This window comes from Aspergillus ambiguus (assembly GCF_047715705.1).
Source record: "Aspergillus ambiguus strain CBS 117.58 unplaced genomic scaffold BDV59scaffold_2, whole genome shotgun sequence".
Taxonomy (NCBI): Eukaryota; Fungi; Ascomycota; class Eurotiomycetes; order Eurotiales; family Aspergillaceae; genus Aspergillus; species Aspergillus ambiguus.
In genome coordinates this window covers 248,703-276,091 of record NW_027395515.1, presented here as the reverse complement: position 1 = coordinate 276,091, position 27,389 = coordinate 248,703, and the positions used below count along the sequence as shown (strand labels likewise).

Below are 27,389 nucleotides of genomic sequence, written 5' to 3'. Positions count from 1 at the left end.
GGACGCCCAACACACCCACTTCGCGTAAACATAACTCCGTAGGTTCCTGAAGAGGTCGCTCGAATCTTCCCCTAACCCAATCTGTTCCGTAAATCCGGGGATGCAAATGAAGTCATACATTCCGTTTGCGGGGAATTGCCTCGGCACAGCCGCCGGCTGACCGGCTGTGGCGGTCCCAAACGATATAACGGGTCTGACGTGAGAAAGGTCATGCGAATGCACAGATATTTTTCTACTGTTTTCCATGACATTGTGTTGAATTTAAAACTAGTTTACGATTTCCCCATATTGCCATGTTTAGACATCATGAAGAACCCTAGAGGTGCAGTACGCATCGTCGAAGTTGGGCCGCGGGACGGCCTTCAAAATATCAGAGAACCAGTTCCTACCGCGGTGAAGGTGGAACTGATTCAACGACTCCGAGAGTCCGGGCTGAGTGCCATCGAATTGACCTCCATAGTCTCGCCGCGATCGGTGCCACAATTGGCAGATTGTCGAGAAATTCTAGAGCATCAAACCATAAGACACTTGCAAAGACAACAGGGACTCCGATTACCAGTTCTAGTTCCGAACCTGAAGGGATTAGATATTGCATTGGATTGCGGAGCTACGGAAGTGGCTGCGTTTGTAAGCGCCACGGAAGGTTTCAGCAAGGCCAATATCAATTGCTCCGTCGACAAAGGCATTGAGAGAGCATTTCGTGTTGCAGAGAAGGCCAGACAGAATGGAGTTGCAGTGAGAGGGTGAAAGATTCCTACAGCAGAGTGTCTCAGGCCTGGGTCATAAGCTCACAGTTTCCTAGGTACGTATCATGTATATTCGAGGACCCTTTCACTGGGCCAACGGAACCATCTGCGGTGTTGCACTGCGTGAGAGCACTGTTCCATATGGGCTGCTACGAAGTCAGCCTCGGGGACACTTTGGGCGTAGGAAGCCCGGAGAAGGTGCGAGAGCTATTAAACTATCTTTCCAGCAACGGTATACCTATGGAGAGATTAGCGGGTCATTTTCATGACACGTATGGGCACGCGGCGGCCAATGTATGGGAAGCATACACCTGCGGTCTGCGAACGTTTGACAGTAGTGTTGCTGGACTTGGTGGTTGCCCTTTCGCCCCGGGATCTAAGGGCAATGTTGCCTCCGAGGATTTAATTTTCATGTTTCATAACTCCGGTATTGACACAGGAGTCAACCTTGTGAAGTTGATGGAAACTGGCACCTGGGTGTCACAAGTACTGGGAACTGACGAGTCCCGCGTACCTAACCGGCATATGGCGATCAAACATGGTCATGGATCTCGTGCCTACGTGTCTACCTCTCTGTGGGAGCACGTTCAGCAAAGAGGGAAGCTATCATTGTATCGATCTGGGAGCAGCGTTAAGATAATGCTGAACCGAACAAAGACAGGGAACACACTGAACCATGGGATGATTATGGATCTCACTAGCCTTGTTCGCCTTTTTGACAAGGATGATACGGTATCCATAATTATCATTACGGGAAAGGGAAGGTTCTTTTGCATGGGGGTAGAATATGGACAGAACGCAGATCGAGCCGGAGAGTCGGCTGAGCTTGAGAGCCTCAGCAGATTATTGGATTTATTGGGCCGCTCGTCTAAGATGACTATCGCAAGTATAAACGGCCCAGCATTTGGCGCGGGTGTATGCCTGGCATTATCATGTGACACTAGAATCAGTGTCAGAACAGCGACATTTACGATGGAAGAGACGATATGGTCATCCTCTCGAGAGGATACCCCAGAACGCTCATACAGGACCACAGTCTCAGCGCGTCCTATAAGCACGGGAAGGTTAAAGTCGCTCCAGGTCATCGACGTCGTTGTTGATGGCTATGATCAGTTAGAATCACTCGAAAACCAGATATGTATGAGATCATGGGCCAGTCGATCTGTGCACGGTTTGGCACAGGAAACCTCAACTCATGCGGACAAATATGGTGGAGGCGTAACTTCGAAGAAGCTCCTTGAAAAGGCCGAGCCCCGCAATTTGTCGAATGCGAGGGCAGAGCGAATCCATAGACAGCATTGGATGCAACTTATACGTCGTGTATGGGGACCAGACATTTAAGACACTTACACGAAGGGATTCAGAGAAAACGGGAAATATTACTATTAGACTCAGACACTGTATCTAACTTGAACTGTATGACACATTGGACGGGAAAGATTTATGTATGTGCCTAGTAGATCATGAAGAGCCGGCAGCATATACGTGGTTTGAGGAACTGGCTCTGTCCCCACCCAACCTCCAGTCTAGCGCGTCTCCAAGTATGGTTAACCGCCCTCCGCACTGATCCAGCCAAGCCAACCAAGAAGGTATTCTGCATTGGCATTTGGAGTATAACATCTATACGTGACAACCCTTAGAACAAGGTTTAAACCCCGCAAGATGGGTTATAATTTAAATGTGGAAATAGAAATATGAACGAAGACTTCGGACTATTTTCCAGGTTCCTTTTCCGAACAGGCCAGGAGCTCTAACTATATATTCAGCATCAACCGCTACGACCTGGTGTATTTTGAGTATATGAACAGCCTGTGTTTCGTGAAACAGGTGACGATGATGCAATCAAGTATATATATTCGTCATATCATGACGACTTCCCCGCGTTTACCATTTACCTTAGCGCACCTAATCTCTTGGCCCTTAGCAGCTGACGCTGGGCATAGACACACCTTCTCGGTCACTCGTGTTCTTGTGAACTTTCCCAGATCTGTGTATGAGCAAATGTTTTGTCCTCTCTTGGCGGTAGACCAAACATATAGCCTTTATGCACATCTTGCGGGGTATGGACATACGGACACGGAATGGCCATACGGCCATATTCACACAGCGGCAATCTGGGGAAGAGCTACTGACGAGGAATAAATTGAGTTAAAGAGTCCTCTGATTCCCCTATCGTATTGACTACCCCAGAAAATTGATCTTTCTTGTGCTCTTACCTTTGAAATGTCTGTCACCAAGACTGAAACGAGGTCTACTGAACTTGGAGATGAAAAGATTCCCGATCCAGTCCATCAGGAAGATGTACCTACCATCGTCACTATCGAGAACTTCCGAGTTTTAGGGCTGAGCCCACAAGACGAAGAGTTCTATCTCAATTACCCAATAGAAAAGAGGAAGAAGACAATGCGCAAGGTCTAATCTTCTTCCATCAGAGCCTGGATATCGTTAACAAGTCTACAGATCGACATTCGTCTCATTCCTATGCTTGCTGCCCTGTATCTAGTGGCTCATCTCGACCGATCTAATATTGGCAATGCAAAGATTGAAGGGTTGACAGAGGACCTGAGAATGGATGGCCTACAATGGAATCTTGCGCTGAGCATCTTCTTCATTCCATATATTCTATTTGGTTGGACCGCTTTCCATATTTCGGACTCTGAAGCTAACAGGAAGCAGAGGTCCCAAGCAACATTGTTCTTAAAAAGTTCAATAAACCTTCAGTATATCTCGGCATCTTGATAGTCTCGTGGGGAATTATCATGACCCTAACAGGAGTCGTGAAAAATTTTGCGGGTCTAGTTGTCACTCGCGTTTTTCTTGGATTTTTTGAGTATGCTGGCATATAAGCTTATTCGAACTTCCAGTTGACAGTTAGATAGGGCTGGGTTCTTCCCTGGTGCAGTTTACCTCTGCACTCAGTGGTATATGCCTAAAGATCTCTCCACCCGTCTAGCCTTCTTCTACTGCGCCAGTGCCCTTTCTGGTGCATTTTCAGGTTTATTAGCGGCAGGTATTGCTCAAATGGATGGGGTAGGCGGGTATGAAGGCTGGAGGTGGATTTTTATTCTGGAGGGTATCGCTACCGTGATATTGGGGGCTGCGTGCTTCTTCCTACTGATCGACTCTCCTCGGCTCTCTGGTCGGTGGCTTGAACCGGACGAGATCAGATATCTCGAACTACAGCTCTTCATAAAGGAGGGTGGGGAGTTGAAACATGAGAATGAGACCCAGTCGAAGCGTCGAACCTGGAAGGATCTTGTTGCGGTGTTGCTAAATTGGAGATTATATGCCCTTTCATACATACTCCTGTGTCAAGCGGCTGTCGGCTATGGTACCTACCTCTCTTTAGACCTCTTTAACTGTGACATAAGAACTAATGATTGGCAGGTAACAAGTTCACTCTTCCCAGCATAACTAAAGCCATGGGATATACAAATACAAACGCACAGCTTATGACGGTTCCTCCTTACATCGCAGGCGCTATCTCTGCAGTAACGTTTTCCCGTCTGTCGGATAAATTCTACTGGAGGATGCCATTTATTGCGATACCCCTCGCAATAGCGACTGTGGCTTACAGTATTATAATTTCACTGCATGGAAAACTGGAGCAGCATGTCGGGGTCGCATTATTCGCTGTTATTCTCGCCTGTATTGGTTTCTACCCAATCCATCCGGCAACCGTGACATGGATTTCGAACAACCTTACTCCCTCCAATCGGCGGGCAATCGGCTCTGCGTTTTGCATTTGCATTGGTAATATTGGTGGTATCATTGGGAGCTATATGTATATCGAAGAGGAGAGCCCGAAGTACTATACTGGCTTCGGTCTCTCTCTTGCTTTGGCTGGTACTGGCTTGATTCTCGTTCTTCTTCTGGAGTTGTCATTTTTCTTAGGGAATAAGAAGAAAGGAAGGTTTTCTGAAGAGGAAGTGCGAGAAAAGTACACTGACCAACAGTTGCTGGACATGGGTGATAAATCACCTTTGTTCAAATACACTCTTTGAGCGTTCTCCAATGATCTTTATTTGATCATCGCCTAGGTACCATTACTTCGATTATAGCTCTTTTTGCTTGATAACATGCTATTATACAGTTAGGATATTGTCTATAGGAACGCGAGGACTATCGTGAAACAACCGCCAGTTTGCTTCTCACTGGGATATTGTGCTCCGCCTCCGTTGATGGGAAATCTTCCACGATCACTTCCTTGCGGAAGAGCAGGCAGTGTGTTGATCCTCCAAAATGGAACATGCCAATCTGATCACCTTTTGTCACATGCTGGCCCTCTTTAACAGTAATGTCGCAAGTAGAAACCTCGCACATTCCGACACCGAGGAAGGCCATCAGTCCAATGGCAGGGTTGTCCGCTTGGATAAAGATTATTGCCCGCGTTGCCGTGGAAGTAATATACTCCTGCGCCGTAACTTCACCGGCAAGATCAATGTCCTTTCCTAGAGACGACGGGTCTCCTACGCCTTCGCACAATGGTTCTGAATAGTAGGTCCCGTCGACAACGTAAGCCTTGACAATCTTGCCACTGACTGGTGAATGCCAATGGTGGTAGCTCAACGCGTTTAAGAATGCTTGATAGACCGTTGCGCCGGCAAATTGGGGAGTGAGAGGGTCATGGGCTAGCATGTCCCTGATTGAATATGGCTGGCTTTTAATCCAGAACATATCACGTTCTTTCGCATCGCGGGCGACCTTGTATGGCTGTGATTCACACGCATTGGCAATGACATTATCGTCGTCTGGCGATGCGACAGGACGTATCCCCTCGCGGAACTGGCGGGTAAAGAAATCATCCCATGATCTATACCCATGGTACTTCTTCGAGGGGTCGCAGATATACATATCCTCAAAGGAATAATTACTCTGGTTTCCGATATTTCCAACAGTCACGAGCGACTTCCTCCCCGTCTCTCCGAACCATCCGTGGGGTGAATCATCGAGCACCGCGGCAGATTCTGGGGATTGCAGATACTTCCCCCAGGCGTTGAGAATCTTCTTTATCATGGCATTGATGTCGGCATCTAGGAAAGCAGCATATCCACTCGGGGTCCCCATTGGCCAGTCCAAAACTGCATTGATGGGTAGACCAACGAGGCCCACACGATGGGAGAAATCACTCCAGGATGGGGCAGTTGTGAGCAGATAGTTAAGCACTCGCAGCATGTGCTGGTAGTCACGCATCTGAGGGCAGCCGGTTGGGTCCGTGGAGTATGACCTATTGCGGGGAATTTCGGCGAACATGGCAGAGACGAGCATATACACATGCGTGTTGGATTCGATGAGCTGTTCAAATTCCTTTAGAACAGGATGCATGTCGTGAGAAGATTTGTCGTCAACGTAAGCAATTACCCCGCCCAGCCATTCGTGGTGCGCATCGGAGGATGATGGCATCCATTTTCCCACTCTATGAGCAGTGATCAATATCTACATTGCGATGGACGGGGTGGGATGACCATACCGGTGAAGACGGGGCGTGCGATGACCATGTGTAGTGTTTTTCGGCGACATGGTGTTGATAATTAACAGGAAGTATCGAAGAGAATTATTATATTGGGGGTATTTATCTTCATCTTACCTCCAGTACATGCTATCATCATGACGATGGACGATGGAGCGGTGGAGATGTTTGACGTCATGGCATCCGATATCTAGAAATTTGTTTACTTCCGGTGCTCCACACTATATATTCCATAACATGATGCGCCTAGTTAGTGGTCATAGAAATTATTTGGTGCCAGGCTCCACAGTCAACGGTAAAAGTGAAGAGAAGTATATGTAGAAACACATACTATTGATTAAAGTGGTTCATAACCATCAAAAGAATATCCTCCGGATAACTGTCCATCTATAGAAACTGTATCCATCCTCTTCACTACGAAATTGAACAATTTGGATACAGCTTTATGTGCGGAGCATAAAGGCTTAAATGGTATAATCAAGTGGTTTTTCACATAGTGCTTTTCTTCCTTTTTTTTTTTTTTAAAAACCCCCTTTTGAAAGTGCCATTCCTCTTTGAGACACATAATCCTATGCATTAGGACACTTTCTTTCCAGTCCCATCCGATCCTTGAGTCTTTGTGTTCTTGGACTTATATTCCATCTACCTCTAAGGGCATGTGTAAAACATGCGACAACGCCTATCTGACGACAATGCTGCCTGGGAGGAAACCAAAGCTGTCGTGGATGGCTGGGTTCGCCGGTTTCTTGAGCCCGAGGTGCTACAATCGGTTCGCCGATTCCTGGTCAGACTCCACCGTCCTAGCGAGGCTCTAGAGTTCAGTTTTCTGGAAAAAGGCGAATAAAACATCTCTTTCCAGACGAAGTACAAGAATTCAAATACTGCCATAATACGTTTCCCCAAACCACGTGCCACCATGTTCCCGGAAGAGAAACTCCGTAATGAAGTCGCTATCATGCGATTTCTCTACGATTAGTCCTCAATTCCTGTTCTTTTTATCCGTCCGCAAATTCGCTTGAGAATATCGGCTAACGACGCAGTGGGTATCCTACAATAAAAGCTCGTTCAAACTTTGGTGTGATGACCCCTGCCCAGCTAATATCCTCATGACAGAGGCTGCGGAAGTTACTGGGGTTGTAGACTGGGAATTTACATATGTAGCCCCTATCAAATTCTCCAGTGCCGCATCTTGGTGACTTCTGGTTGAAAAGCCTGACTACTGGTTTCGAGGCCTTGATGATTGGTGCAGCGAATATGAACTACGTCTCCAAGCATTCCCCAGCGTGATGAGATATCCAGAGATAAAGCGATTGATCAGGGATGGCTAAATAGTACGCAGCGGCTCTCTGGCGGGATACAAGACAGCTGGGATAGTGGAGATTTCTGGGTTGTGTATGCGGCAAAGAATAATTTTGCATTCGACTTGATATACTGGCACAAAATTGATCAGCGATTTTTTGGTCCGTCCTCTTACCTCATCGATGATGCTTGGAAACAGAGGTTTGATTTATTGGAGCCTGAAGAGAGAGTTGGTATAGAACCGATTGTGGCAATGAAGGTCGAAGAGCTGAAGTCTTGCGTATTGGTCTGGGATCCGGACGGTTATACCAAGACGTCGCACGAAAAGCCTCTGGGACAACTACGAGAGATGAGGATGGGGAAGTTGCACCCGATGCTGACGAAGGTAAGAATATCTCGTTAAACTGATGGGATTGTATTCTGATCGGTTGTCCTGGTCTTTTATTGGGGACGTCAACATAATTTCTCACTCAGAAATACGAATATAATGCTTACACGGCGCTGTTATTTAAATAAAAAGAGTTATATATAATTTGAAATCCGAATCTTCAAACTGTTTAAGCCAGTTCACTCACTTCATGTCGATTGAAATTCGGTTTATCAGATAGCCTCAGCAAATTCACCCAGAGTGTCCTACAATTTTGCTATACCCTTCCGTCCCATCTGCTTCATGGCCCACTCCATAATAAGTTCCACAACATGATCAATCTGCCTGATGTCATTGTCGGTATGAAGCACAATCCTAATGCGATCCATATTCTTGGGCACAATCGGGTAATGCACTGTGTTCACCCAGTACTTCGCCGCCTCCAAGTGCTTCCCCAGGTCGACTGCCAACCCCGGCCGAGGGACGATAGGTACAATGGGTGACTGGAATGGGCCTGATCCCCAGGATTTCTCGGTTGGTAGGTAGAGAATACCCTTACGCTTAACCTCCGGCCACTTCGCGTGAGATGTTAACCTATGATAGAAGTGGCGCACGTTTTCTTGGAGGCGTCTCCGGCGCTGGTTAAGATTAGTTGACCGGCAAGCTTTGTAAATTATCCATTTTTAGGATTATTGACACTTACATTTTTCCCCTCGTCACTGGCTATTATGTCGTATGCTGCTCGAACAGCTGCTGCACTCACAAAGCTCGGTGCTGTACTGAAGACAACTCCTCGGGCATAGTTTATAAGACCAGATTTGATTGTCTCATTACATAAGAGAGCAGCTAGAACTGTCAGTATGGGAATCTCATTAGCAAATTTCTATTCTGATACTCACCGCCGGTTGACCCCATTCCTTTTCCATACGTTTGCAGTCTGATTGGAAACTGATCCTCCAGCCCATATTCGCATATAAACCCGGATCCATCAGGACCAATAATTCCGTTGGAATGAGCTTCATCAATCGAGAATATAAAATTCTTCAGCGGGAGTGTGCTATGCGCAGCTTCCAGCAACTCGACAACAGCTGCTGCGTCCCCGTCCATGCTGTAAAACGACTCTAGTGCGATGAACACAACCTGGTTTCCTTCTGATACATCCACATTCTCACTTCGAATAGTTTCCAGGCACAGTTTCAATGCGTTGGGGTCATTATGCCTGAAGGTCATCGTGTTTGCTCGGCCCCGACGCATCCCGTCGTGGATGCTCGCGTGCACATACTCGTCATACACGACGAAGTCACCCGGCTGAGGAATGGTTGACCAGACTGCAACGTTTGCATCGTAGCCAGAATTGAAGAACATAGCTGCTTCGGCTCGGTGAAATTTGGCTATGTCACGTTCAAGATCAAGCAGGTACTGCTTTGTGCCGTCCAGAATCCGTGAGGAGGTACTCCCGACGGTAAACCCGGGGTGCAATTGGAGCTGGCGAAGAAACGCTCTAGTGAGAGCCCCAGAGGTAGAGAGTGACAACGAGTCATTGGAACTGAAGTCAATCATGTCTTTCAGCTTGCCTGGGGAAGGGGGTTCAATCAGCCGCCCCTTTTCCCGACGGAGAGCCATAGTCTCCTCTAGCTTATGGCACAAAATCTCCAGGCCAGAACTCATTTTTGATATAAGTAGAACCTTGATGATTGTTATAGCTCCATTATAAAACGGGAACATGGCCCCTTTATAAAATCGAGCTCTCGTTCCTAGGAGCACAGCTTAAAGTCTCACTTTCCCTCCTGAGCGCTTCATGGCTTCAACACTGCCTCCAATATCCTGTCTTCTTTGCATGATGGATGTGTAAGAATCCCAATATTGCAAACCCCTCATACGTATGTGAATGCACGTTTTCCGCTGTTCCTAAGATATTAGTCCTATCATCATACGATGTACGCCAAAAAATACGTAAACATGTCCTCTTTGAATTCCTTGATGGGAAGAATACGTAGAGTCCATCTTGTGATTCGAGAATATTTATGGTATTACCTGCACTAATTCTTTTGAATGTACTGCCTATGTCCAAAAGAATCTATACATTGTCAGTATACGGGAAGATAGACTATCCTTGCTCGAATCACGGACTGTGAACCAATTCGCAAGCGAGAACTACTTTTCCATTCAGGTAAGCTTGCCTGTCGGGATTTGAAAGGAAGCATCCTCTGACGTCGTTCACGAGGAGCAGGTGGTGGTAAACCACAAATTCAGTGCAACAAGAAACAAGAACTCAAATCCCGGGAGCGCTGCAAGGTCGTCTGCTTTAAAAGTCCATATTTTGTGATCTACTTCCTGATTGTCAGAGATTCGGAAGAGGAGCTTCCGTCGAGTCGATGACGCATCTCGATGGATATGGAGGGCAGAGCCCCTAGCGTGGCTACGCAATTCAAATTCCACATGCCGATAATAGATGCCTGCAGCAGAAATACCTTGCTATTGCAGCTTTATTTACCAAATACACTTCCATTTTACTTGCTCTGCAGGTTGTCCGTGTCTGTGGTAGATGCCGTTTCTGTTGTTTGGCTCGTCATGAGTATATCCTGATTTTCCGCTTCGGTATCGCAGCACGAGTCGAAAGAAATTCCCTATATAAAGGACCTTCCTATGGTCTACGTACTTTGTACATTATACTTCATCACTTTATTCTTGCTTTAACCGACTCGTACAAGTATCATGGAACGAATTGTGTACACCCACTCCCAACAAGCCCCTGAAGCTCCGGCCGTTGTTGATGGAGACATTACCCTCACGTACAGAGAGCTGGTTACTGAGGCTATCCACTTTGCCAAATCACTCAATGCGGAGGGTATCAACTCGCCTGAAGAGCCCATAGGCATCCTTCTCGGTCCAGGGACCCAGCAAGTCATTGCGCAACTTGCAGTCCGTCTTATTGGGGCAACATGTGTGCCACTTGAGCCCACACTCCCAGAACTTCGTATCGTGGACATGTTGAATCAGGTCCATGTGCGCTATATCGTCACTGAGGACGGTGGGTCTGTCAGTCTTCCCGGGTTTCATGTGGTGCGTATACCCTCTCTGGGCCGGAAAGCCCATGGAGAACCACCGGAATGGGAGTTCCCTTCTGAAACAGACCGTAGCCACATCCTGTTCACATCTGGGTCAACAGGAAAGCCGAAGCCGGTACAAATCCGCGTAGGGAACATCATACATCTGGCAACGAGAACCGCCGTAACTCCGTTGCAACGCGGCGACCGTGTGGCCGAGTTTAACAACCCGGGCTTTGACCTCAGTTTGTTCGAGATTTGGGTCACCCTCCTCTCTGGTGCTACCATCGTCGCCATTCCCCGACGCATCGCGACAGATCCTGGGGTGATCTCCTCGTATCTACAGGAGCACCATGTCTCCGTGATCTTCATCACTGCCGCACTCTTCAGAATAACGGTCTCTGCCAGCCCGTCTGCATTTAAAACTCTGCGCCACGTTCTCATGGGCGGCGACGTGGCCAACGTACAGGCGATCCGCAGCGTGCTTGAAAAGGGCCCCCCTCAGCATTTATGGAATACCTATGGCCCGACTGAGTGTACCACACTGACTACCATGCACGAGGTCACACTTGAAGACACCTGCACAGACCGAATCCCCATCGGACGCCCCGTCGGCGACCTGGAAATCTTTCTACTCGACGAAGATCAGCGGCACATCACGGAGCACGGTAAACCGGGAGAAGTCTATATTGCTGGTCCACAGCAAGCAGCCGGGTACTTTGACCGGCCGGAAGAGAATACGAAGCACTTTCTCAAGATCCACCATCCAGGCTTGGACAATGACCGGCCCTGCTCCGTGCCAGTCTATCGTACAGGAGATATGGCCCAGTGGAGAGCCAACTCTGATGTCCTCGATTTCCTCGGACGCACCGATAGCCAGGTGAAGCATGGAGGCTTCAGGGTAGAGCTGGGCGAGATAGAGCGCACTCTACAGGATCACCCAGCCGTGGAGACAGCAGTAGTAGCTCGACAGCCGCCGTTAACACCAGACGGCACGCATGCACTTGTTGCTTTTATCACGAGCACCCAGGAGGCTGTCGACCGGGGGGGTCTCCTGCACTTTACGCGAAAGCGTCTACCCTCGTACATGATTCCGGACGCGGTTGAGGTCATCAAGGAGCTCCCTCTGACATCAAATGGCAAGTTTGATCGTGCTGCACTTTTACAACGCCAGTTGGACTCTCTCGAGAAGCAGAAGCAGCACGAGAATGCCCACAAACCGAACGGCGCCACACAAGACAAGAAATCCATCCTCCAGGAGCTCTGGATGAACATCCTGAATCTTCCTCGCATTCAAGATACCGACGATCTCTTCCAGCTAGGGGCTACCTCTATACAGGCCGCTACCTTGATAGCGCTCGTCCAGAACCGACTCGGCCGTCTCGTCTCCATGGAGGAGCTATACCGTTACTCCCAATTCTCCGAGCTTCTCCATCTCGTTGAAGACGCCGATGGCTTTACACAGGGCGACGCCCCCGACGACACCCGGATCTGGATGGAAGACGTCGACCTCGTCGACGATATCCCCTTCCTCCCAGACTGGCAAAGCCCCGACGAAGGCCGCGTGTTCCTAACCGGCGCCACGGGCTTCGTCGGCGCATACCTCCTGCACCGTCTCCTGCACCGGCCAACCGTCAAACAGATTGCCTGTCTCGCCCGCCCCCAGGGCAGCCTCTCAGCAGCCACGCGCGTACGCCAGACTCTCGAGAAGTACGACCTCTGGCCAACGTCCGACTATCTCACACAAAAACTCCTCATCCTCCCGGGGGATCTCGCCGACAACACCCTCGGTCTCGGCGCGGACAAATTCACCTGGCTCGCCAACTGGACGTCCGTGATCTTCCACCTCGGCGCGAAGGTCAATTTCTGCGAGTCCTACCGCGAGCACCGCGACGCCAACGTCGTCGGCACCCGCAATGCCCTCCGGCTCGCCGCGGCGGGCCGCCGCAAGCCCTTCCACTACGTCTCCAGTCTCGACGCCTGGGGCCCAACCGGGTGCATCCTGGGCACGCGCGAGCTTACCGAGGACGGCCCGCTGCAGCCACACATCCAGTCGCTGCGCTACGATCTGGGCTACTCGCAGAGCCAATGGACGGCCGAGGCCATGGTGCGTCGCATGCGCGACCACCCACAACACCCGCTGCCCATCGCCATCCACCGGCCTGGCTTCGTCATCGGCGACAGCGTCACCGGCGCCAGCAACCCGAACGACTTCATCACCCGGCTCGTCGTCGGGTGTATCCAGATGGGCACGTATCCGCGGCTCACGCAGTGCTTCGAGTACGTCACCGTCGACTACGTCGTCGACGCCATGCTGCATATCGCCGCGGATAATGCCAACCTCGGCCGCTCGTACCATCTGGTGCCCCCTGACCCGAAGCGGTCCGTTACCGTGGAGGGTACGTGTCGGGTGATCAATGAGGCTGGGTATACGGTGAAGCTGGTGGACTACGAGGAGTGGGCGGCGCAGGCGGTGCGCGAACAGCGCGGCGAGGATGCGGCGCTGGCACCGTTGATCCCAATGGTGCAGGAGCGGGTGCTGGGGCGGCTGACGCGGTGGTCTGCAAGTCAGTATACGCCGTGGTATCGAGCGGATAATTCGATTGAGGTATTGAAGGGGCGGCCGGATCTGGAGTGTCGGCTGTTAGATGCGGACATGCTACGGCGGTTTATTGCGTTCTGGAACAGGAAGGGGTTCTACAATGTGCCGGCGTGAGGGGTTTTATGGATGATGACCGTTCTTGCATTCAGACTCTAGTGGCTATCAGGTTTGAGAATGATATGTTCACCTAGGTGGGCTTGTAGCACTTGTAGCTGGTCACGTAGAAATCGCGCGAGAAGTTGTGCGGTCCGGCGCGCAGGGTGTATTCATTGCCCTCGCCACCCTGGCAGTCGGCGCCCCTAGTCTTGTTAGATGAAGTCAGTCTGGGATTGAATGGGTGCGCGGCATACTTGTAAAAAGTGCACCGGACATCGGGGACAGCCGGGTTGGAGATTGAGATTTTCTTGACGGGGACAGTCCTATCTTCGTGAATATCGGAATATGTGAGAGAGAGGATCGAACATACGGCAATGGATAGGAAACACATTCGCTGTCCCTGGGGCTGGAGCTATCTGCTTGCCCGTTCGTCGAGACGACGGTCACCTGTGTCTGGTTAGGATATCACCTGGTAGGTGGACTGTAGACATACATCAGCGATGGGACTGGATCCATCTGCAGACGCTGCCAGAGCAGACGAGACGCAGAGCGCGAGCGCGGTGGAGAGGGAGAAACGCATTGTCACGATTATACTAGGTTAGGGTTTGGGACGGCTGGCAGCAGAATCAAAACGCAGTCTATCATCTACTTATACAAGACGATTCAGCAAGGGATACGTTGCTTGGGTTACTCTTGGACAGCAGCGACATTTGCTCTGGAATCGAGGGATACCCGGAATGCAGTCGACCGACCAATATCCCTCGAGTCCAACCACGAGTCTACATGCTCATCCGGCCCCTCGTCTCATACGGCAGCAACAGCACCAGCACCGCCGCCGCAAGGAACAGGGCCCCGGCCACAAACACCGGCACTGTGGTCCTCAGATCGCCCACCATGGCAATGACCGGGGCGAGAAGGCCGCCGGTGCGATTTGCCGCGCTGACCAACGCATTGCCCGTCCCGCGGTGCTGCGTCTCAAACATCTCCGGCGTATACGCATACAGCACCGCGTACATCAGCGCACTCGTAAACCCAAACGCGCAGTTCCAGCGCAGCAGCGCCGCCGAGCTCCCCACCGTCGTCGACGCCAGCAGGAAGAGCCCCGTCGCCGCCGTCGCCAGGAACAGCGTGCGCTTGCGCCCGAACTGTCGCATCTCCACCATCACCCCGCCCACCAGGCTCCCCGGCAGCCCTGCCGCCGCGACGATCAGGTTGTTCCGGTACGTTAGGTACGTGGACCCGTCGCCGAACTCCACCCCGCGCGCTTGCTGCAGGTATGGCAGGAAGGCGTTGTACAGCGGGAACCCGAGCCCTGTCAGCCCCCAGATGGTGATCAGGAGCGTGGTGGTGCGGGCGAGCCGCCGTGTCGCGAACAGCGCCTGTACGTGCGTGAGGTTGAGCGGCTCGAGGAGGAGCCGGAGGTGGTCGGTTAGGCTGAGGCCACCGTAGGCGCGACGGTGGGTGGCAGGGGCCGTGGAGCGGTGGGATTCGGCCGGCAGCAGCTCGTGCAGCTGGTCGATTGTCAGGGTTGAGGTCGTCCCGTTGCGACGGGCGATCTCGTGGACGACGGCGACGGCTTCGGAAGGGCGGCCCTTGCCCATGAGGTACTTGGGGGATTCGTAGAGGGTGAAGAAGACGGTCCGTACGATGCACATGAGCAGCGCGAGGCCACCCATAAGGCTGAGGAAGTATCGCCAGCCCATGTTGTCAGACGACGAACAGTGCTCGCGCGACTCGCAGGTCAGATTGCCGAGCAGCGGCCAGGCGATGAGGTTGGCGAGGATCTGCGCCAGGGCCCAGTGCACCGAGAGCACGGTGAGGAGGTACTGGTGCGACCCTGGGAGGAACTCGAGGAAGATGGCCGAGTCGACCGGCAGGTTCCCTCCCACGCCGGCGGACCAGAGCAGGGTCAGCAGGGCGATCGCCGCGAATGACGAGGCGAAGGCCGCGGCCAGTCCGAAGACGGCGGTCATGACGATCGTCAGATTGAACGCCCAGCGACGGCCGATGATGTCGCAGCTGAGGCCCCAGAAGAGGGCGCCGGCTAGGAGGCCGGTGTTCTGCGCCAGCGTCAGCAGCGGAGGCTGAACGACGGCGAACTCGTTGGTGACGGGCAGCAGGATGAGCGACGTCACGGTGGGCCAGAGATTATCACTGGCCCAGCCGAAGCCGATGAGAGCGAAGAGCTGCCACTGATAGCGACCCATGCCGATGTCCTGCAGGGCACGGTTCAACACGCCGGCATTGTTGTGGTATGCGGAGTGGATGGAATGTGAGGGGTCATGATGGTCGGAGAGGGATGGACTCGTCGAGCCTCTACTGACAGGACGGAGCAGGTGGTCCTGCGACATACTATGAGGCCAGGCAGCTGGAGGACGATATGGACGATGGAAAAAAGGATGGTGGATTAGTAGATGGATGGATGGGAGGCGCCCTTGCATCACACCCCGTCGGATTCTCTTCCGAACCATCTGCCAAGAGTTATATGATATTCCAAACAAACTATCTACTATACAGTCCCATGGAACCCTCCCAGCCACCTAGTGCTCGCGCCGATGACGATGCAGGTTGGGGTACGTGGTTCCAACCACGGGGGTAGAAACGGGCGTTGACGAGGGAATCACCGAGCTGCTCGATCCAGCCCCGGCCAGGGCGCTGTACGGCCTCGCGCCCGGGAAGAACGAGGTCGGGATGGTCGGAATGGGGATGGGCATGTCCGTTCCAAACGCGGTGGACAGGTCTGCCGCCATGCGAGGGGCCTGGTAGGCCGACGGGGCAGCAGTCGCCGTCAAGGTGGTGGAGTACGAGGCCGTGTCATCACCGTCCTGAAGGCAGTATCCCGAGCCATAGGCGCTCTGGCAGGTGTACGTCTGCTCGTCGCCACTCTCCGTCCACATGGCAAAGTTGCGGATGTTGACGTCAGTGCAAGGCGCCGTGTCGGAGCAGACGACCTTGATGGGACCGCGCTCAGCGCCGTCCTCCTCCGTGCCGCGCCAGTTCCGGACGGTGATGTTGTTCAGCTGTACACCGTCGCCGTCGGACGTGTCCATGCTGCTCCAGTACCCGTCGATGTCAAGCGAGTAGGCGTTGCCGTGGCCGATGAAGTTCTCCAGCACGACGTTGGAGACGGTGCCGCTGCCGCCGTTGCTCTTGATCATGTACATTTGGTTAGAGCTCCAGGTGTAGATGTTGCGGTAGAGGATGTCACTGATGTCGGTGTCCTCGCCGAGGGATCCCATGGCACAGCCACCGCTCCAGTTGCAGTAGATGTTCTCCACGAGGATGTTCTTGGCCGGACTCTGGGTTGCGTTAGATGGGTGTCTACGCCGGCGAGGAGGAGGCTGGCTTACCTTGACCGTGACACATTCGTCCTTGTTGGTCACTTCGACCTACAGTGCGTTAGCCATGCGTTTCAACCAGATCCTGACCTAGCAACCTACGTCGTGGATCCACATGTTGGTCGACCAGACATCAATGCCATCCAGGCCACCCGAGTCCCCGCCGCGGATGGCCATGTTATACACCTCTCCGTTGGAGCAGGTATCCATGGAGAAATGGAAGGCCGGGGCATCCACCAGCGCGACATCGTGCACCGAGAAGTCCGACACCTCGTACAGACGCAGAATGCGCGGTCCGTCCAGACTGCCCTCGGCATGGAACTCGTAGCCGAATCCTTGAATCGCCCCGCGCGAGGTGCTGCTGAACAGCTCAAAGTCCGAGGTATGCTCGATCATGATCATGTTGCCGCCGTCGGACCCCGTGCGGTAGATGATGCCATCCAGTTGAATGGCTACGGCCTTGCCCCCGGTCAGGGTGACCCAGGTGTCCATGGCGTAGTCGCCCGGAGGGAAGTAGACCACGCCGCCGTCGGCGCAAGCCTCCCATGCCGACTGGAGAGCCGTGCCCACATCGGTCGAGTTGTCGGCGACACCGCCGTAGGATTGCACGTTGCAGGTTTTTGTCTGGGCTTTGGCGCTGAAGGAGGTCAGGGGACCGACGCTCCCGGCCAGCTGACCGGAGACGAGCAGAGGAAGGGTCAGAGACCACAAGAACGCATTCATGCTGGGAGTCAGGGTTGGGATGTGGCATGGAATACGCTACTCTGTATCTAGGTACATTTATAGGTCTTTCCCGACTGCATCCCCCTTGGCAGGAAATTCAAGGCTGGTGATGGACAGCCGTGTTTGAACTAGATTGCATCCGTCGTGAAGCCGTTCCAACCGCATCCCGATCGGCCAGGATTTTCCATGAACCCGAGTGGAGCCGAAGCGAAGGAACGCTCGTGCCGAGTCATGATTTATGGGAAAATGCTGGCGACATTGGCTCTGGAGGAGGGTGTTGGGCGGGTAAGGGGTTCTCCACCGGGTCGATCTTGTCGCAGGTGACGTTTCCACCGTATCAGGGGAGACGATCTCTGCTGATTCGAGAAAACGAAGTTGCATGATGTGGATGGGCCTCGTGGGAAAACTGTATTCTATCCCAGCATAGCTGTGACTCGGCCTGATCTTGACCGAGCAACTCCCATACTCCATGAATCGCCTCTATCGCTGCATCTCCACCCCTTCCAGTCGTCTCCATGCGTCTTCCACCTCAACCGGAATATCAACATGGCCGATAAAGCCCCTCCCACGAGGGCCGTACCCCTCCTCGTCATCCCTCAGCCGGGGAATCTCCCCCATGATCAGGCCTAAGAAACGCGGCATGGGCCAGAGCCTCTCGCTCGCCAAGCGCGGCACTTCGTAGACAAGCTCATTGCCCGCGCGGCGGACAACCGGCACGAAGGTTGGCCAGCTGCGCACGCGCGTGCGGGGGCCAAACGCATTCTCAAACGACGCTACCGTGCGCCGGGCCATGGTCGGATCCTGCACAACGACCAGGGACTGGGGCGCGGCGATGCCGGCGGATCGCAAGACGGCGCGGGTGTTGGTGGCGTTGGCGCCGCAGTTGGTCGACTCTGCCTCGATCAGCACGCGGCAGGTTTGCTGGATCCGCGCGGCGTCAAAGCACCGCGTGAACAGCATGTAGAGCACGGTGGCCTCGGGGAGGCCGTGGATGTCCTTGGCTAGATGCGCGTAGCGCGGATGACGGGAGACGGCATTGTAGAGATGCGGCGTGGAATGGCCAATACCGCCGCAGAGAACTAGTGTTTGGGTTAGACGGGGATGTTGTTCAAGGGTCTGGAAGACGTGCTCGGCGCTGTCGAGGATGGCCGAGACGCAGAGGACGATGCAGGAGGGGGCAGCATCTGGGGGGATAGATGGAGGGATCTGCTCGTGGGCGAGGAATTGAGCGATTTTATTGATGTCGTCAGGGTTGATATACATGTTGTTTTGGTTGAGATGAAATTTTGATGCTCGGGGGAGATATATATGTACCTATACGTACATGACTTTCTAGGATGGCCATAGACTTCCTCTTCAGAACGCTCAGGGGCCCACTCAGTGAGTATTTTATATCACGGATCACCGCTTACTGAGCACAGCACTGAAAGTATTCCACAAACGAGCTGGCCACACGCATGGGATGGCCACCGCAGATTCCTGCCCATGGGCCAAATCCTAGAGCCTTTATCAACCAAACCATTGCAGTTCTATTCAAAAACTAATTACCAGGTGGATTATCCCCGAATATGACAATAAGAACACTGCGGCGGAGCTCTTACGGTGGATGCTCTATAAAAGGTTATACTATAGCATACAGGTATCCGTACTTTTATTCAGTATTATAGGGTTAATATCAATATCAATATCCAAGGCATCATCTATAAGACGGGTGCATAAACCCCACTAATACGGTTTACTTGTTAGCCGCTTGGATTGACCCGGACCAACCGTTTTAGCTTTCTACGAAACCAATTCAAATCTCTCAACTAACTTCTAGCGATTCGTAAACAGTAGAAGATCGTAAATAAACCCAAACGAAAGTAGAACAGGTAAAAGAAGAAGCTGAATCTCGTTACTCTAGCCTATTACGTCTCGTTTAGTGGTCTTAGCGACAGTCTTCTTACTAATCATCACCGTCAGCTAACTATAAGCTGGAACTTCTCTAGAACCGAATGTTAGAAGCTAAGCAGAAGTAGTATAAATCTATTCGTGAACTACAGAAGAAGTATGCGGCGCCGTAATGTGCTCAGAAAACCGGACGGGTGTGAGCACCAATCCTATACAGCCTCATTGGACTTGGTAGATATTGCTGTTCGACTCTGAGCTTAATGGGTGACCCTAGCCTATTACAGCTCTACGGTAGGCAATATTATGCGCTATTCAAACCTGTCTGGCCGGACCAAGGCGTAAACTCTTCACTCGGATCCCCATTGTTCTACACTATTCGGATCCATCTGGTGACTTCTCTGTTGACGAAGACCGACGGTATCCAAAGCTAGCATCCAGGACCAATTCTTTAATCTCGATCTTCTCAGAGTTGACCCCCCCCCCACATCAATCGTCCCCCCAAAAGTCGCGCGGGTGGGCTGATCACCCGCAGTTCGACCCTTTAATTGCAAGAAGAGGAGGCATCGTTTCCCCCTCACGCTTTCCTTCCTGTTGACAGCCCATAGGGGGGGCAACCATGCGCTCGCCAGAAGAGGATCTTCCGCAAACGCTACCGTCCGGGAAGACACGATTCGCAAGCCATTCGAGTCTTGGCGATAGTGACGAAACTAGATGATGGAGTCTGTCGATGCGCGGAAGAGACTCATTGTCTCGCCGTCAGGCGCTTTGATACGAAGCTCCTCGGAGATAAAGTCTGTATCCGAGAAAGAGAAGATGGGTTGCTTCTTCGCAGGCACCTCCGGATCGACATGGGATTCGACCCCAAAAAGATCGGCGGACAACAATACACCATCAACAATGTCAGTCCATTGGAACGGCCTTTCAATGGTTTCTTTTCCCCGTTTTGCTTCGACCGGACACTCGAGGAAGGGCCAAAAAAGCATCGTGGATTGGTACTTCTCCACCAGGGCCGATAGAAACCGTTTCTTGATTTCTTCCATGGGGCGGTCGTAGCTGACCTCGATTTCGTCGATTTCCATTGCACCGATCAATGCCCAGCAAGAGTCTTGAATATACTTGAACTCTCGGTTCCGTTTCCCCGCCAAGATGGAAAGAGGAGTATATCGGAAGTAGCCTTCAAGCCCAGACTGAGCGAGGGCTTTGATTGCTTGGCGCAACCAGATCACGGACTCCGGCGACGCTGGTAGTGAATGCCCGAAAAGCCCGGAAACAGGTCTTCTGGAGTCTGGATGATGGCCTTCGCTTTGGATGAAATAGGTCGCGGCAAGGTTATGACAGAGGACCGAGATGGGAATCGACAGGTCACGAACGGTGGCTGTATTCCTACTGTAGAACCTGGTATCAGAGAGGATATTCCCACGTCCATCGAGCAGTGCAGTGTCACCAAGAAGAACACCCTCCTGTAAGGTCCACCCCGACTTCAACCAATGTTCGCTCCTTTGTGCAGTCCGAAGCCAGTTCGTGACATTGTCTGTATAGGTTTCGACGACCTGCGGGTCCACAAAACCGGGCCGTGACATCTCCAAGAGCAGCAAATCTTTTACTGCTGTATCTTCATCCCACGAAGTCGAGTGAAGCCAGACGATACTTTGGGTCGCATTTTTATAAATGTGGCTGCGATTCATTAGATGGCTATTTTCTTCCAACAGAGGGCTTGTTTCTCTGCCTCCACCGAGCAACGCCAGAATACACCGTGCCACACTGAGAAGTCCCTTAGGCTATGCTTACAGTTGTTTTCCGATCTCCTCCCCTTTGGTCTTGTATAGGTCCGGATCGAGCTGTCCCTGTAAGCCTTGTGGAACCCACATCCAGTCCCACCAGATATACCTCGTTCCAATCCTTTGCATCACCTTTTTCGCGGTGGACAAAAACCATTTGGAGGTCGTAGGTACCGTCCAAACGACACCGTCGGGAACATCTGACGGTGATACCATTTCCCTTTTGCCCTACAAGCCGTTTAAACTTTCAGTGTTCGCTATTCTCCATACTTCTAGGTGTAATAAACCTCTTATACACCAGGCCGGCGTGTAGCAGTTGGATAAACCTTTATACTAACAGGCTGATCTAGGTTGACGCAAGGGATGCAGCCTTATGAACATCTAGTGCAGTCCTTGCTGCTTGCTATCTGCCAAAATAATGTACAGCCTCAGTGTATCATCCAGCATTCCAATCGCCGACTAGATCGGCGTCTCGGGGAGTGGCGAATAGTCCGGCCGAGGGAGAAGACAGAGCATGGCGATGCATCGGAGTTGATTGTAGGAGTCAAGTGAGAGATGTCACTTCAATCGGCGAGGGGAATATAAATTTCTGAAAGCACATTGTGTTTGGCCTTCATGAGATACCGACGAAGTCCGGAGTATACTGTAGTGACGCGGCTTGGATGGTATCAGACTCGGCCGAGTAGACCCGTGAAGCAAAACAGTGACTCACGATCATATACAGGAATTATATCGATTCCCCTGCATCGATCTGCCTCTGCCACTGCTGGCGTGCTGCTGGAACTCTATAACCCCAAACCGGACCGGTCGGACGCAAGAACTATCGTCACGACTCGAACCGTACTCTGCACGCTCTCAATCAACCATCTCAGCTCACCATGGAAAACAACGCCCGACTGACAAAACACGACGTCGGCTGGAGACGCATCGTTCGCAACTTTACCCCTTCGTAGGTGTCCTTCCTTGCCCGTTGAGCCCAATCCCACTGACTGAGTAGATGGTTTTCCGTGACTATGGGGACCGGGATCGTCGCGATCCTCCTGAACACGCTCCCCTACAACGCGGACTGGCTCTACTGGATTTCGGTGGTGATCTTCGGACTGAATGTGGTCCTCTTCGCCGTCGGCTGCATCCTCAGCCTTTTGCGCTACACGCTGTACCCGGAGATCTTCTGGGTGATGATCACGCACCCGGTGCAGTCGATGTTCCTGGGCACCGTGCCGATGGGATTTGCCACGATCGTGAACATGTTCTGCTTTGTCTGCGTGCCCGCCTGGGGCGAGTGGACGCAGCCGGTAGCGTGGGGGCTGTGGATTGTCGACGCGGTGCTGTCGGTGGTGACGGCCCTGTCGCTGCCGTTCCTGCTGATGGCACACCCGAATGAGTTCCAGCTCTCGTCCATGACGGCGGTGTGGCTGCTTCCGATTGTCAGCTGCATTGTAGCCGGCTCCTCCGGGGCGATTGTCGCGGGGGTCCTGACCAACGCGCAGCATGCGCTGTGGACGGTGTTGGTGTCGTACGTGCTGTGGGGGATGGGTCTGCCGCTGGCGCTGATGGTGATGGTGATCTACCTGCAGCGGTTGACGCTGCACAAGATCCCTCCCAAGGCGGTGATCGTCAGTGTGTTCCTCCCGCTGGGGCCGCTGGGACAGAGCGGGTTTGGGTAAGCTTGCGCTGTCATCCGTCCCAAGGTGGAAGGGAACTAATGTCCGATAGGATTCTGCGACTCGGCAAGGTCGCCCAGACGGTGTTCCCGCAGACACACACGTTGGACGCAGGGTCCGGCACGGCATTGTACACGGTTGGATTCCTGGGGGCGCTGATTCTCTGGTCGTTCGGGTTGGTATGGCTGTTCTTTGCGCTGGCGTCGATCATCCGCAGCAAGCGCTTCCCGTTCAACATCGGCTGGTGGGGGTTTACCTTCCCCCTGGGGGTGTTTGCGACCTGTACGAGCGAGATGGGAATGGAGCTACCATCCAAGTTTTTCCGGGTGCTGGGGACGGTGGTGTCGCTGTGTGTGGTGGTGTTGTGGATGGTGGTGAGCGTGGGGACGATGAAGGGGGTGGTGACGGGGCGGATGTTTTATGCGCCATGTCTGGGGGGGTTAAAGGAGCGGTAGAGGACCATATCTATGTCTATTCGATCGATCTATGTGGTATCTTCGTGCCGGTCGAGGATATCTATACTGTAACTATAGCTAACTAGTTAACTACTGGAACGAGATGCTGACTCAGCCACGTGACCGCATCCAAAAATATTTTATTTATTTTATTCGAATTATTATTTTATAATTTTAAATATTTTGGCTTCCCCAGATCGTTCATCTATAACTGCCCTCTCGCGGGCGCTCGCTCGATCCGCCGCTGCTGCCTCATCTCCCTGGTCTCCAGCGCCGTGTCTCTCGTCTTCTCTCTGCTCGCGGGCCTCGCTGCTCTCTGCTGCTTCCTCTCTCTCGGCTGCCTCCTGAGCCAGCTGGACAGTCGGGGGAAACTGCCAGGTTGGTGTCTGTGGCCGCCCGGAGCCGCCCGGAATCTGCCTGAGGCTGCCGCCTTCCCGATCGGGCCATCAACAACTTCTACTTCTCCTTTACATCTACAACTTCATCTTCTCTCTCTCTTCGCCTCGTCCTCGTCCTCTCTCCTTGCCACTCCTCTCCCCTCCCTTCTCTTCTCTCTCTCTCCCTCCTCTCCGCTTCTCTCTCTCTCCCCCCGATACCTCCCTCCTCTCCGTCCTCTCACCTCCCTCTCCTCCGTCTTCTCTCTCTCACTACGCGACGCGCCGTCTCCATCCCGCCAATATGATGGGCTATGGCGGTCATCCATTTCCCAATCAACGGCCCTCCCAGCAGAATGCCCATCCTCAACAACATCCCCACCATCCGCTTCACTCCCCCTCCATGGGAGGAGGCGCCTCCGCCGCCGCCAGCATCTCCGCCAACCCGTCGCTTCTCCGCGCTCATCATCCCCCCCAGTCCGACCTCACGGCCACGCATTCCCCCGACATGCGCAAAATGACCCCGTCCTCCTCCTCGACCGCCGCGGCTGCCGCGCCTCTCGTCGGTCTCCCCGCGGGGAATAACTTCGGTCCCTTTTCCACCAACCACTTCGCGCCTCAAGGCTCCTCCGATCTCCTCTCCCGCAGCGCCGATTCCGTCGGCCAATTGCGCGATCCCTATCTGTCCCTGCAGAGCTTGCAGCGCAACATGAACCCCAACCATATGATGAATTTCCGTCCCCATCCGTCCATGAACCCGCAGCCGGGCTTGTCCCCGCACGCCCAGGCTCTCAGCATGTCCTCTCCGCAATCCACCCTGCAACAGCAGCACCCGCAGCAGCAACAACAACAACAACAACAACAGTCGCACCCCCATCCGCATCTTCAGCACCGCCAGGGGAGTCATACCGCTGCCAGTCCTGCCTCCGCATCCCCAATGATGGCCACCACTCAGTCGCAGCCCCAGCGGGGGTATCAGGCCCAACCGTCCCAACCAAGCCATTACCAGACCACCCAATACCCGTCCTCGCAGCCGCAATATGGTCAAACCTCTTCGCATCCTTCCCCCTATCAACAACCGCAGCAGTCGCCCTACCAGGTCCAACAAACATATCAACAACAACAACAGGCTCAACAGGCTCAACAGGCCCAGCAGCAGGCCCAGCAGCAAAAACAACAGCAGGCACAACAACAGTCCCAGCAGCAAGCGCAGCAGACTCAGCAAACCTATCCGCATCCGCGTTACCCGCAGCAGCAACAGCAGCAGGCCCAGCGTTCACCCTACTCCCAGCCTCAACAGCAACAGTTCCCCCCGCAGGCCTACCAGCGCCCGTACCAGCCCCAGGCTCAATACCAGCAAGCTCCAGCCGCCCAATATCAGCAGCCTCAGCAGACCCAATATCACCACCAGGCGCAGTATCAACACCCACCCCAGCAACAGCCCTCCCCGGCGCAGGCCCAGCAGCACATCCCCCAACCCCAACCTCAGGCTCAGCAACCGTCCGCGCCCCCGGCGACGATAAGTGGTGCCGATTTGACACGACCGGAGTCGAAAGCCGAACCCAAGCAGCCCAAAAAGCAGGCGAAGCCAACAGCCTCCCCCGCGACCGCTCCCCCTCAAGTCAATGGCCAGACCGCGACCGTCTTCCCCGCTGCCACCCAGAACCCCCCATCGTCGTCGACGGTAGACCCCTCTCAGACGACAACCCCCGCGCGTCCAGATCTACCGAAGCCCCCGGGGACCGAACAGGCTCCAGCGCCGCGTCGTCGCGGGCGGCCCCGCAAGTCCGAGATCGATCCGAATGCGCCTCCGAAACCGAAGAAACCCAAGAAGACGCCGGCCCCGCGGCCGGATGGTGCTGCGGCTCCTGGTCCTACGGACGGAACAGGCACAGCTCCCGGAACAACCGCGCCGGGAACTGCGCCGGCCCCGGGTGCTGCGCCCACAGGCACGGCACCCGCCACAATCACCAACCCCGATGGCACCGTCGTCCCAGTCAAGCGTCGTCGCGGTCGGCCACGGAAGTCCGAGATCGACCCCAATGCCCCACCGAAGCCGAAGAAGCCGCGTAAACCGAAGCCCGCCGACGGGATCAAACGCCCGCGTGGTCGTCCCCGGAAGGCGGACGTCCTTGCTCGGAAAGCTGCCGAGGAGGCGGCGGAAGCTCAGGCTCAGGCTGAAGCCCAGGGCCAGGGACAGCCCCAACCTCCCACACAGGGACAAGCTCCCATCCAGAACCAGGAACAGGGGCAAGGTCAGGGTCCGGCTCCGACACCGAATCCGCCGGCCGTGCACAATCAGATGCAGCCGGGGCAAATCGGCCAGAGCCAGATGTCCCAGAGCCAGATGCCCCAGAACCAAATGGGGCAGAACCAGATGGGACAGAATCAGATGGGACAGAATCAGATGGGACAGAATCAGCTAGCACAGCACCAGATGGGACAAAACCCAATGGGGCAGAATCAAATGGGACAGAATCAACTGGGACAGAACCAACTCGGACAGAACCCGCTGGGCCAGCAACCGATGGGACAGCCATCCCCAATGAGCCGTCATATCCAGTCCCCCATGGCCCAGCAGATGGGTCAATCCCCGATGGCCCAGCAGATCGGCCCCGGCCAACTCCACCAGACGCAAATGGGCCAGTCTCCCCTGTCGCATCAGCAGCCGCCGCTGAACCCGGCTCAGCTCTCGCACCAGATGCGCCAGTCGCCCATGGCCCAGCACATGTCGCCGCAGCAGCTGCAGAAGCCCCCGATCCAGACCCAGCCTTCGATGCAGGTCAACCCGCAGCCTCCCCATCAGCATCAACACCAACAACCCCCGAAACCACCCCAACATCACCAACATCCCTTCTCGCAGCATCCCCAGGCGCAGGCCCCGCCGCCACCGCAGCAGCAGCATCAGCAGCAGCAGCAACAACAACAACCACAACCACACCCACAACCCCAGCATCACCATCACCTCCACCAACAGCAACGACATCATCCCCTACAGCCGCAGCCCGACATGCTGATGAACCCGGCGCAGAAGCGTCCGGGGACGGTGGACGACGATCCGCGCAAGCGCGCGTACATCATGCCGCATCATATGTAGTGGATATCCCCCTAGTTTATGTGTCTCTGCGTGTTTGTGTCTATGTTTTCCGTTCGTATATTGGGATGATTCATTCGGCTTTGATACGTCTGTCTGTTTGCACGCATGAAAAGAAAACATGATCCATCCGGCGGCCGGTGTTACTTGCTTACTACGTTCAGTCTTGTCTATTCATTTGTTCGGTATTCTCCTCGTGATTCTCCTACCTGCCTAGTTTATAGCCATTGTGTTTTCATGTTTATCTCCTGCCTTCCTGCATGCATGTATGTCCTGGCTGATTCTTCCTTGATTAATTCGATTCCCGAGTAAATAATCACATAATACTTTTCTATCCCAATGCAAGCCAAACAAACCAACGTCCATCAATTTCTCCCCGCAAGCAGACGCAGACATTAGATTCCGCGAGGCCAAACTCCATCCAATCTGTAAATTATCACCAAAAA

General features: G+C 53.5%; 12 protein-coding genes across 12 annotated transcripts; 5 read left to right on the top strand and 7 right to left on the bottom strand.

The window, feature by feature from the left end:
- Positions 1-306: 306 nt before the first annotated feature.
- Positions 307-2,087, top strand: BDV59DRAFT_190480 (uncharacterized protein; the record flags this gene model as incomplete). The annotated part of the gene is made up of 2 exons (XM_073691753.1): positions 307-743; positions 803-2,087. The coding sequence occupies 2 exons, from the start codon at positions 307-309 to the stop codon at positions 2,085-2,087; spliced, it is 1,722 nt and encodes a 573-aa protein (XP_073552253.1).
- Positions 2,088-2,774: 687 nt separating this feature from the next.
- BDV59DRAFT_208353 (major facilitator superfamily domain-containing protein) lies at positions 2,775-4,750 on the top strand (the record flags this gene model as incomplete). The annotated part of the gene is made up of 5 exons (XM_073695188.1): positions 2,775-3,158; positions 3,207-3,375; positions 3,423-3,576; positions 3,626-4,077; positions 4,134-4,750. The coding sequence occupies exons 1-5, from the start codon at positions 2,970-2,972 to the stop codon at positions 4,748-4,750; spliced, it is 1,581 nt and encodes a 526-aa protein (XP_073552252.1). The 5' UTR covers positions 2,775-2,969.
- A 118-nt stretch (positions 4,751-4,868) lies between these two features.
- BDV59DRAFT_208352 (phosphatidylserine decarboxylase family protein) lies at positions 4,869-6,266 on the bottom strand (the record flags this gene model as incomplete). The annotated part of the gene is made up of 2 exons (XM_073695187.1): positions 4,869-6,162; positions 6,217-6,266. The coding sequence occupies 2 exons, from the start codon at positions 6,264-6,266 to the stop codon at positions 4,869-4,871; spliced, it is 1,344 nt and encodes a 447-aa protein (XP_073552251.1).
- Positions 6,267-8,148: 1,882 nt separating this feature from the next.
- Positions 8,149-9,550, bottom strand: BDV59DRAFT_197778 (aminotransferase class I/II-fold pyridoxal phosphate-dependent enzyme; the record flags this gene model as incomplete). Its single annotated transcript, XM_073693007.1, has 3 exons — positions 8,149-8,520; positions 8,586-8,728; positions 8,782-9,550. The coding sequence occupies 3 exons, from the start codon at positions 9,548-9,550 to the stop codon at positions 8,149-8,151; spliced, it is 1,284 nt and encodes a 427-aa protein (XP_073552250.1).
- A 1,047-nt stretch (positions 9,551-10,597) lies between these two features.
- On the top strand, positions 10,598-13,645 carry BDV59DRAFT_208351 (uncharacterized protein; the record flags this gene model as incomplete). The annotated part of the gene is made up of 1 exon (XM_073695186.1): positions 10,598-13,645. The coding sequence occupies one exon, from the start codon at positions 10,598-10,600 to the stop codon at positions 13,643-13,645; it is 3,048 nt and encodes a 1,015-aa protein (XP_073552249.1).
- A 73-nt stretch (positions 13,646-13,718) lies between these two features.
- On the bottom strand, positions 13,719-14,207 carry BDV59DRAFT_197776 (uncharacterized protein; the record flags this gene model as incomplete). The annotated part of the gene is made up of 4 exons (XM_073693006.1): positions 13,719-13,830; positions 13,882-13,950; positions 13,998-14,074; positions 14,121-14,207. 4 exons carry the CDS (start codon positions 14,205-14,207, stop codon positions 13,719-13,721), a joined length of 345 nt encoding a protein of 114 aa, XP_073552248.1.
- A 199-nt stretch (positions 14,208-14,406) lies between these two features.
- BDV59DRAFT_208349 (putative sugar transporter) lies at positions 14,407-16,014 on the bottom strand (the record flags this gene model as incomplete). Its single annotated transcript, XM_073695185.1, has 1 exon — positions 14,407-16,014. Exon 1 carries the CDS (start codon positions 15,976-15,978, stop codon positions 14,407-14,409), a length of 1,572 nt encoding a protein of 523 aa, XP_073552247.1. The 5' UTR covers positions 15,979-16,014.
- A 153-nt stretch (positions 16,015-16,167) lies between these two features.
- On the bottom strand, positions 16,168-17,688 carry BDV59DRAFT_208348 (pectin lyase fold/virulence factor; the record flags this gene model as incomplete). Its single annotated transcript, XM_073695184.1, has 3 exons — positions 16,168-16,926; positions 16,978-17,016; positions 17,068-17,688. The coding sequence occupies 3 exons, from the start codon at positions 17,686-17,688 to the stop codon at positions 16,168-16,170; spliced, it is 1,419 nt and encodes a 472-aa protein (XP_073552246.1).
- Positions 17,689-18,168: 480 nt separating this feature from the next.
- On the bottom strand, positions 18,169-18,951 carry BDV59DRAFT_197773 (uncharacterized protein; the record flags this gene model as incomplete). The annotated part of the gene is made up of 1 exon (XM_073693005.1): positions 18,169-18,951. One exon carries the CDS (start codon positions 18,949-18,951, stop codon positions 18,169-18,171), a length of 783 nt encoding a protein of 260 aa, XP_073552245.1.
- Positions 18,952-20,229: 1,278 nt separating this feature from the next.
- Positions 20,230-21,856, bottom strand: BDV59DRAFT_45255 (uncharacterized protein). Its single transcript, XM_073696426.1, has 2 exons — positions 21,367-21,856; positions 20,230-21,252 (listed from the first exon to the last, which is right to left on the bottom strand). Exons 1-2 carry the CDS (start codon positions 21,570-21,572, stop codon positions 20,286-20,288), a joined length of 1,173 nt encoding a protein of 390 aa, XP_073552244.1. The 5' UTR covers positions 21,573-21,856; the 3' UTR covers positions 20,230-20,285.
- A 378-nt stretch (positions 21,857-22,234) lies between these two features.
- Positions 22,235-23,475, top strand: BDV59DRAFT_197771 (TDT family transporter; the record flags this gene model as incomplete). The annotated part of the gene is made up of 3 exons (XM_073693004.1): positions 22,235-22,305; positions 22,354-23,019; positions 23,073-23,475. The coding sequence occupies 3 exons, from the start codon at positions 22,235-22,237 to the stop codon at positions 23,473-23,475; spliced, it is 1,140 nt and encodes a 379-aa protein (XP_073552243.1).
- Positions 23,476-24,633: 1,158 nt separating this feature from the next.
- BDV59DRAFT_167809 (uncharacterized protein) lies at positions 24,634-27,253 on the top strand. Its single transcript, XM_073687983.1, has one exon. The coding sequence runs from the start codon at positions 24,646-24,648 to the stop codon at positions 26,944-26,946; it is 2,301 nt and encodes a 766-aa protein (XP_073552242.1). The 5' UTR covers positions 24,634-24,645; the 3' UTR covers positions 26,947-27,253.
- The last annotated feature ends 136 nt before the right edge of the window (positions 27,254-27,389 follow it).

Excerpts from the sequence above, each read along its gene's own strand:
- BDV59DRAFT_45255 (XM_073696426.1), bottom strand. The coding sequence starts at position 21,572 with ATGGTATCACCGTCAGATGTTCCCGACGGTGTCGTTTGGACGGTACCT. Across the intron at positions 21,253-21,366 it reads GAGGAGATCGGAAAACAACT|CCACATTTATAAAAATGCGA; the intron begins GTAAGCATAGCC and ends AATGAATCGCAG.
- BDV59DRAFT_167809 (XM_073687983.1), top strand. The coding sequence starts at position 24,646 with ATGTCCTCTCCGCAATCCACCCTGCAACAGCAGCACCCGCAGCAGCAA.